At 44.1% G+C, this 10,228-nt stretch overlaps 1 protein-coding gene across 1 annotated transcript; it reads right to left on the reverse strand.

The window, feature by feature from the left end:
• Window positions 1–549: 549 nt before the first annotated feature.
• On the reverse strand, window positions 550–2,098 carry GJA8 (gap junction protein alpha 8). Its single transcript, XM_017874751.1, is given in 2 exon segments — window positions 550–731; window positions 734–2,098. Coding segments are annotated over 2 exon segments (1,317 nt in total). The 5' UTR covers window positions 1,869–2,098.
• Between the last annotated feature and the right edge of the window lie 8,130 nt (window positions 2,099–10,228).

Below are 10,228 nucleotides of genomic sequence, written 5' to 3' on the forward strand. Positions count from 1 at the left end.
TCTGGAAGTGAGCAGCAGCTCCCCCTGCTCTCCAACTTCCACAGCCTCATTCTCTCCCTTGCATTAGAATAGGCCTGCCTTGCAACTTAAGTCACCTGTCTGTATTCTGTAGGCTTTTGAGTGTGGATCCCTGAAATATGGTCACATGGTATTTGCTTCAGAAACGTTGGGATGATAGATTCTGGCTTAGTGAGCTTGAGACAAGATTGGTAAAAGGCTATGAGGCAACCCCAATTTTGATTTAAGGGTTTCTATGGAGAAATGGGGATGAAAGAAGAGTACCCCATAGCTGTTGGGGTTGTAGGAAGGGGTCAGTCCTATAAGACTGGGGAACTTTAGTGAGTCAATGGGTTTATCTTGGTAGCCCTTATGTTGGATGTGGAAAAGGCTATTTCCTAGTTGCTTGGCATGCACCGCCCCGCTGCAGTGCCTGTCCAATCAGGGACTGGGGCGAGGGCAGGAGACAGAAGATTCAGATCATGTTGGCACCTTTTCTTTTCATCTTGCCCTATGTAAGCTTGGGTGCTTTTTTTTTCCTTTGGCATCACTTCATACGGTTAGATCATCTGACCTGGCTCGGCTGCTGGCTTTGCTCAGCCTGCTTAGGGGTCTGGCATCATCTGTTGTCAGCTCTGGACAGAGTGAAGGCGTCTTCTCAGCTGGCAGCCCTTGCTTTGACACCTTCTCTGACTGCAGCTCTTCTTTTTCACCCTCCTTCCCCACTCCGGGGTCTCTACTTCCTCCCCCTCTGGCACAGCCACCTTCTCCTCCTCCTCTGTGGTCAGCCTCTCTTCTTCCTGCTTCTTCTCTTCCACCTCGGGTTCAGCTGCCTCCTCTGCAGGCGGCCCCTCACCCTCCACTTCCTGCGCCCCCACCTGAGCGTAGGAAGGCAGTGTCTCTTGGTAGCCCCGGGACAAGTCCTCCAGGGGTCCTGTGCTGATCTTCTCCTCGAATTGATTGAAAGGCTTGGCAGACAGTGGGCTGGTCTCCACCATCCCAACCTCGGTCAAGGGGAAATAGTGGGAAACTATTTTCTCTTCTTCTAGGAGCTGATAGCCCTTGGCTTTCTGGATGGAGGAGACAGCAATGGAGTGGAGGGATTTCTCAGGAATCTCCCCTAGGGGCTGCTCTACGGGCCTCTTGAAAGCAGACCGGATCCCCTTCAGGCCCAGGTGGCCCAACTCCATCACATTGAGGAAGAGGGACACAGAGGCCACAGACAACATGAACAGGATGAAGATGGTCTTCTCTGTGGGCCGGGACACAAAGCAGTCCACCACATTGGGGCAGGGCCACCGGCTGCAGCGGTACAGAGGCAGGATCCGGAACCCGTACAGGAAGTAGTGGCCCACGATGAAGCCCACTTCAAAGAGGGTCTTGAAGATGATGTGGCAAATGTAGGTCCTCAGCAGGGTCCCCTCCAGCCGGAACTTCTTGGTGCCTTTGCTGCCGCTGCTCTTCTTGACTCTGCCTTGGTCCGGGCTGGGGAGCTCCCTCTCACCGCCGTTAGCTCCCGCCTGCTGGCCCAGCTCCTCTGCCTCGCGGCTTTTGCGCTTCTCCTCCATGCGGACGTAGTGCACGGCATGCCCCACGTACATCAGGGACGGGGTGGAGACGAAGATGATCTGCAGCACCCAGAGGCGGATGTGGGAGATGGGAAAGGCCTCGTCGTAGCAGACGTTCTCGCAGCCAGGCTGCTGGGTGTTGCACACGAAGTCAGATTGCTCATCCCCCCATACGAACTCCGCGGCCGTGCCAAGGATGAGGATCCGGAAGATGAAAAGCACGGTGAGCCAGACTCTGCCGATGACGGTGGAGTGCTCATTCACCTCCTCCAAGATGTTCCCCAGGAAACTCCAGTCGCCCATTTCTCACCCACCTGAAGAAATGAGGGAGAAGGCAAGAGCTGAGCGGCCGCAGTGCAACACTGAGTCAATATCTGTTTTTGCTAACGCAGGGTACCTCTCTTTTTCAAGTTGCGGGAACAGTCAATGTGCAAACAGCGTCTATCCAGTGCTTCCTCTGTGCAGACTAGGACTAGGGAACAAAGGAGGCCCCAAAGAATCTGCTTCCATTCGCTTCCTCATCTGCGAAGTGGGTTTAATAATAATAATACCTGTTCTCATTCACTTCACAAATGATCTGAAAGCATCAGTGAGGCAATATCTTTATAATTCCTTAAACTCCACCAAAAATAAGGATTCATTGTTGACCATAAATAGAAATCCTTGGTTACATGGATTTAAATCAAGACCACACACTGATCTAAGTTTCGTGAGACATAATACTGAAGAATTACCTTATACTATGGGTGTCTGGGCTCCCAACAAAATTCTTGTATGTATGAAATTGTCTGTTGCCATCTTGTGTTTGACTGTGTCAGAATATATAATGATCATATCTTTGAAGGGAAGTGGAAGGGGATTAACATTTATTGAATATCAACTTTGGGAAAGAACTTTGACATTATATTATTTCATTTAACTTGATTCGGCTAGACTGTAATTTCCTTGAGGGCAGGAGTCAATCTTATTTACTATCTTACAAGCCTATTTAATTTACTGCTGTGTACTCAATGCCTGACATACAGCCCAGCACACAGTGAGAACTTGATAAGTATTTGTTAACTAACTTGATTCCAATAAAAAAGAAAACTGAAGGCCAGGCACAATGGCTCATGCCTGTAATCCTAGAACTTTGGGAAGCCGAGGCAGGAGAATCACTTGAGCCCAGAAGATCGAGACTAGCCTGGGCAACACAGTGAAACCCCATCTCTACAAAAAACTTCAAAAATTAGCTGGGCTTGGTGGTGCATTCCTGTGTTCCCAGCTACTTGGAAGGCTGAGCCAGGAGGATTGCTTGAGCCTGGGAGGTCAAGGTTGCAGTGAACCCTGATTTGTGCCACTATACTCCATCCTGGGCAAAAGAGAAAGACCATGTCTCAAAGAAAAAAAAAAAAAAGAAAGGAAAAGAAAAAATAAATCTGAGGCTCAGAGAGGCTAAATATATTGTCCAAGATTAGACAGCTAAATAGCAGCAGTTCTGTTCGCTTGATCACAAAGGCTGAGTTCTTCCCACTATGCCATTGAGATAAACTGCCTGCAATCAGAGCTACACAATTCTCTGACTTCTGTGCTCTTAATTTATGTTTCCTCTTCCCTAGGTTGAAATCTGGAAACCCTTATTAATAGCTTTACACATTGAGGGCAGTATATTTTTATTATTACTCTTTTAAATCCGAAGAACAGAGAGAATGCTTTGGGAAGGAATCATGTTACAGGAAGAGGAAGGTCTTCTAGGACACTTTTAGTGTCCTACGGAATGAAAATGTTTCAGGGTCTGTAGTATATGGCTGTTTTAATAGAGTTAAAATTTTGGTCTATAGAAAAAATATCATTAAACATGATAGTATATAATGCCTCTAGCACAGCAATGGCTAATGGAAATGGCATTGAGCTGACAAGGAGCTGCTTGCAACTGGGTCATTCATCCAGTGCAAACCTGTAACCTATAAAGAATCATGAGCAAAACTTCCACCTCAATGGAGAACAGTTGTTCCTCCAGCTTGAACATCTCTAGAGTTGTAAAGTTTACTCATCACTGCCATCAGACCAGGGCAAGAGCCCATGTTAGAGGATCCTGCTCTGGGCTTCTTCTGGCCATGCCCCACACTATAGGACCAGGAACCCATGGGGCTAAAGGGATATGCCTACTGTTTTTTAATCACAGTGATATTTGTTAAACATGAAAGCCTATTTCCAACCTGTGATTTGGAGTCTGGCCAGACAGAACCTGGTGGCAGAATACTAATTGCAGGCATCTGCAAAGTCCAGCTTGTGCTGACAGGGCAGGCACAATAGCTGTTTGCTGCTTCTTGTGGGAGAGCAAAAAGTGCTTCTCCTCTTGAGGCCTCATAAACTCCCAATCAGGCAGGGCATCCTACAGCAGCTTCTCTTCTCCTGAAAAGGTAACAGCAGCTGTGGCATCCCCAGTCATGGGTCTGGCATTGGGAAGAGTTCCTCGTAGGAATGGGTAATGGAGAGGGGGAGGGAACAAGCAGCTGGGAATCAGAACCAGCAACTCAGTCCCAGCCACATGTATCTATTTTTAACTCTTAAGACTATAGTTAAGTCTAGTACTTGCCCTGGTAAGAGCAGTAGTGGTTCCCATTGCCTTTTGGAAAATAGGTGGGAAACATCACAATCAGGTAAGCAGCCCAAGCATAAAGCTCACCGGTGGCAGAGCCAGGAAAAAGTTCATTTCTTATCAAATAATTCATTCTAAACTTTATGTTAAAACAGCAATTTCAATAACTTTACTTCTATAAGATTTGGTTAATATCTTACTATCTTATTAATATCTTACTTAATCTTAACTATCTTGCTAATACTTATCCTCATTGATACATCAGTTCATTTTTGACAGCCTTACTTGTATTGTACCATACAAGTATGTGTATTTCACTCACATACCCACATGAATGTGTGTAATGAGCACATGCTCTCAGCCCTGTATGTTAACCAATCTTGTTTCCCTCCCTTTAGTATCAAAAGGTTCTGGAGGGCAGGAACCATTTTGGCCTCATCTTTTGTGAACCATCACAACACAGAACAAAGCTCTTCACAGAGTGGGAGTTCCACAGACAGCAGTGCATGGTTCTGATGGTAATCCTTCTGAAATCTGAAATTCTCAATCCCTAAATTCCTGTAATATGAGTACTAGAGACCAAGGAACTTCAGTCCTCTTGCTACAGCTAACAGCAGAAAAATTAAGAACTTGCAAAAAATGGTAAATAACAAAAAGGATAGTAAATTGATCCCCAACCAGCTGCTCTGAGACACAAAACTGCTTATTTTGTATGAGATCAAAGATATAAACTGGAAGGCCAACAATTCTTGACACAAGAGTCATGATACATGTTCATGACACAAGAAGTCGCTCATGACCACCTCATTAGTAATTTCGAAACCAAAGCCAAACAAGCCGGTGTCTTTCTATACTCTAAGCTGCCATGCTAAGATTGTATTTTTTAAAAATGTCTAGTTATAAAATTTCATGTGATAACTGAAGGAGAGAAACTGTAATTTAGGACACAATCTGTCCAACCCCATGATGTTGAAACAGGCCTACTGTGCTGTTAAGGAGACACACTTTAGAGGTGTGAAGGGGAATGTCTTGGTTTCCTGACCTCTAACAGTGAAAATCTAAAGGAAGTCAGAGCAGAGAAGCAAAGCATTCTATGGGAGCAGAGAGAAATCTGAACTGAAGGAAGAATATTTCTCTTCTCTTTTTCAGAGATAATTCTCTGTTTTATTTTGCTTGTGAAAATTTAGTGAACAGACCTATTACAGATGGAAAATCAATGGATGGAGTTCAAGCTTCCAACCCCAGGGTGTCCATATATGGCCAGAAACATCCCACCAGAAAATAATGGCTAGAGGTAATGATTAAAATAACACCTTATGTTTGGGTATCCTTGATCTAAGTAATATATTTTCATGTATCTTATTTCAGTCCTTATAACAAGCTGTGAACTAGGCCAGTGGTTCTCAGATTTCACAGACTAGTATAATCACAACAAACTAGTGTGACCAACATAAGGGTGCCAACTCCTTATTTTGCCAATCAAGGACATAAAAATAAGAGTTATTGGCTGGGCGTGGTGATCATGCCTGTAATCCTAGCACTATGGGAGGCTGAGGCGGGAGGATCACTTAAGGTCAGGAGTTCAAGATCAGCCTGGCCAACATGGCAAAACCTCGTCTCTACTACAAACACAAAAATTAGCTGGGCACAGTGGTGGGGACCTGTAATCCCAGCTACTTGGGAGGCTGAGGCAGGAGAATTGCTTGAACCCGGGAGGTGGAGGCTGCAGTGAGCCGAGATCATACCCATGCACTCCAGCCTGGGCAACACAGCGAGACTCTGTCTCAAAAAAAAAAAAAAAAAAAGAGTTATTAAATCACTAACTACAACTACAGTCTGTTTTCATCATCATTTCATAAAAGGGGATTTTAACACTACAAAACCAGAGAGGACACAATTTCAGAATAAAAGACAAACCTTTAAATTGAACACACTTAACTTGGTGAAACATTTACTACATCGTTAACTTCGTCATTGTCACATTTTGGTCACAGGCTGTGTGTCATCTTGGGCTAGAACTGACAGACCCTCAGGTGGATGTTTGAGAACCAGTGAATTTGGCATTATCAATCCCCAGAGAGAAAGACAGGCTGGGAGGTTAAATGAGTCTCCAAGATGGGGCTTAGCCAGTGAGGGCAGAGCTAGGATGTGAGCCCTGGTCTTCCAGATCTAATCCCATTATAGCATAGCCCTCCTCTGGTTTTGAAGAGGCAGAATAACACATATACATCCATTAATAAGTTCTCCAGAGCATTCAATGGCCACTTACCACTCCGGTTAGTAACCGAGTGGAAATGTGCCTCTCTTCTTGTTTCTAGAACAGCCACTAGCCAGCAGTTCTCATAGACAGACAACAGAACCTACTCCTAGGAAGAATTTTATGGTCCTTAGCCAGATCCATTCCTGTGCTCCATTAAATGCTCCAGCATGGAAAATGCTGAGCACGAAGCCTTCGCTAACCCCACAGCATTCAATAATTATGACTATTATTCCTATTGTAGAATTGAGTGAAAAGGCACAGAACTTTTCATAAATATCAAATACTTGGTTTAGGTCCCTGTGGATTCCTGTAGACGTGTTGATTCATTCTGAAAAATGAAAAGAGCTTAAGAAGTCAAATTGTAGTTTGAGTTTGGACACCTCTGTTTCCCTATCCTCCTGATTATTCCAGCATTCCTCTCCCTTCCAAACCTCTGCCAGTTCTTAGGTCAACTTGAAGAGGGTTTTCAGAGTTGGAGTATAAGCCCAGCCATCCCAGCCCAAGACTGAATCTTATTGGCAACCTTTTTCCTTTTGGCGAAGCCTATATATGGCCCTTAGATTAGGCTGAGAAAGAACAATTGGGGGAAGGTTACAAACTAATATCACTTAAGGAAAACTTGCCAATATGAGGAGTGTCCCACGGAGAAATATGTGCTGTCTTTCTCTCTTGGCGCTCAGCAGCAAAATGGCAACTTTCGTCTCTTTCCTTTGCTGCCTAAAAGCCCACCTCCCACTTCTCTACCCCGCCCCTACTGTGCTGCACGACTGAGCAGATATGACTGGATTGGCCCTGATGGGTAGGTTTTACTGTCCAGCAATATTTTAAGCTCCCAGCCAGACAGCTTTTATGAAGGGAGGGATGTTTGGGAAACAATGGGAGTGAGAGAATGGGAGAGCTGTGTTGGGCACTGAGGGGAGGAGGATGGGAAAGCTGATGTGTGAAAGCTTAGATGGGGCTTCTGTGCCTCCCAAAGTTTCTTTTAGCAGCAGACTGGGCCTGTACATCGGTAAACCTTTGGCGTCTCTCCAGAGCACTTGAGCCTGAGGGCATTTTCCCAAGGCCTGATCATCAGCTTGGAGAATCTTAATGATGTAGGGACAGTAAGTGGTCACCTGTGTGCATCCCTCTGGCCTGAGTCGGACCGAGAGTGGTTGGTCCTTTCCAAAGGACCATATTTCATCCTTTATTGGTGGTTTGCTTTTGTCTCTCAAAGCCTTCAGCAGAACGGTGGATATTAGAGGCCGGGAAGGGTAGTAGTGGGGGAAGAAAGGATGGGGAACATGTTGCTAATAGATTCAAAAGCACAGCTAGATAGGGGGAATGGGTTCTGGTGGTCTGCAGTGCTATAGGGTGAATATGGTTAACATTAATTAATTAATTTATTTATTTATTATTTTTATTATTTGTGTGTATGTGTGAGACAGAGTCTCACTCTGTCACCCAGGTTGGAGTGCAATGGCAAGATCTTAGCTCACTGCAACTTCCACCTCCCAGGTTCAAGTTATTCTCCTGCCATAGCCTCCTGAGTAGCTGGGATGACAGACGCCCACTACCAAACCCAGCTAATTTTTTTTCTTTTTTTTTTTTTTTTGTATTTTTAGTAGAGATGGGGTTTCACCATGTTGGCCAGGCTGGTCTTAAACTCCTGATCTCAGGTGATCTGCCCACCTTGGCCTCCCCAAGTGCTGGGATTACAGGCGTGAGCCACCGTGCCAGGCTGTTAACTATTTTATTGTATAGTCTCAAAAAGCTAAAGGAGAGGATTTTGATTGTCCCCAACAGAAAGAAATGCTAAATGTTTGAGATGCTGAATATGCTAATTGTCCTGATTTGATCATTACACATTGTAAACATGTATTGAAATATCACTCTGTATCACATAAATATGTACAATTATTATATGTCAACTAAAAATAAAAGGAAAAAAAGTTTCTAAAAAGATCAAAACAATAAAAAAGAAACATAAACAAACCTTCAGCAGGGTGGTTTCCCTCTTTGAAATGAACCTTAACACTCCAAATAATGCTGTTGCCATTTGTCAAAGTAATAGCATTTCTCACCATGTTTCACTTATAATTACAAATACTTTCGAGTGGCGGAAGTTGAATCAATGTCAGCCAACATTTTTAGACTTTAGTGCCTTCATCTGTTAAATGGGGATATGATGGTTTTGCTCACCAGGAGGCTCCTGGATTAAATTGTAATGTGGCTTAATGAGGAATGATGCTTGGGAAGCCAGCTTGGAGGGCATGGACACATGCTCTCTGAGGCCCACTCCCTTCCCATCATCTGGGACTGACTATTGTCAGTATAAAAAATGGTTATTTTGACTACATTTCCAAACCAAAAATAGGGGCATTTCATCCTACAATTTTATTGGTGAAAACAATGGAGCAAAAATAGCTGAAACTTACATTGTTTTATGAAATCTGCAATGTATGATTACTACATTGAAGACAACTTTGAGGGTAAACTAGACAAACAAAATCTAAGCACTTGCTTCCTCACCCCACCCGCCTTTCCTGTCCTTTCTGGTGTCATGGACATATTGCATTTTGATGGGGGCAGTTTGAAAGAGGATGGTACCAATGTGTGTGAGTTCCCAATTCCATTTTAAATAAAATGGTCACTAGCCCAAAACCTTGTTTACTTTAGACGTCTGATTTCTTTTGAACTCCCAAGTTTGAGGGCCCACACTCACTGGGACAATGCCCTCTAGGAAATCCTTCAGTTAAAAATAGATGGTCAAGGCTGATCCCTGCAATATCAATGAGGCAAGAAGTCAGAGGATGAAGGGAAGAAATCCAATCATTCTTTCTTTGGCAATATTCAGTACATGCTGATTCCTGAAGCTTGCGCCCTCCCTGAGATAGTCCTGTGAAGAGACGAGAATCTACAAAGCTTCTCTTCAAAATGAAGTTCTCCCTATCCAAGGCTTCCCAGTCCAACTTGGCTAGTGTGGTGGGTGGTGTCATCGCTCGTCATCATTTTGTGAGAGATGGTAGTAGAGGATGCGTTTGAATCCGGAAAAACGGGGCTGTCAACAAGGCTCTGAACCAGTTATAGTCTCTCAGATTTAGACAAATCTAGCTCTTCAATGTAGCACTTCCTTTGTTTTCTTACTCTGTTAACATAGAAGATACTCCTCTACTCGTAGTGCCCAATCAATTGAATTATCTTTGTTGTTGGTTCTTCTGTTTGTAGCTGGGAAGTCCTTGAAACTATAAACACTCAATCGTGTATGTCTTGGGGAAAGTTTTGAAAGAGATGGGGAAAGAGGCTCATCTTAGCTACCATTGAGAGATGACTTGTCTATTCCTACCAGGAATCACTTTCTCAGGTCTTTCAGAGGGATGTCTTCTCAGGGTGTCTGTACTGCCTTATTTGATATAAATAAATAAATGTCTAGAATAGGAGACATAACCACATACAAATGTAAATTCCAATTTTATGTTTTGTAATCATATAGACTAATAATTTAGATTATTGACATTTTGGATAACCTAATGATGGCATTCTCCTACAGGGTTTGTCCTTTTCTCTTTCTCTTTCTTTCTCTCTCTCTCTCTTTCTCTCTTTTTCTTTCTTTTCTATTTTGTCACCTAGGCTGGAGGGCAGTGGCCTGATATTGGCTCACTGCAACCTCCACCTCTGGGCTCAAGCAATCCTCCCACCTCAGCCCCCCGAGTAGCTGGAACTACAGGCACAGGCTCCACGCCCACCTAATTTTTGTATTTTTTGTAGAGATGGGGTTTTGCCATATTACCCAGGCTGGTCTCGAACTCCTGAGCTCAAGCAGTCTGCCCACCTCAGCCTCCC

Source organism: Rhinopithecus bieti, unplaced genomic scaffold (assembly GCF_001698545.2).
Source record: "Rhinopithecus bieti isolate Rb0 unplaced genomic scaffold, ASM169854v2 scaffold_1234, whole genome shotgun sequence".
Classification (NCBI taxonomy): Eukaryota; Metazoa; Chordata; class Mammalia; order Primates; family Cercopithecidae; genus Rhinopithecus; species Rhinopithecus bieti.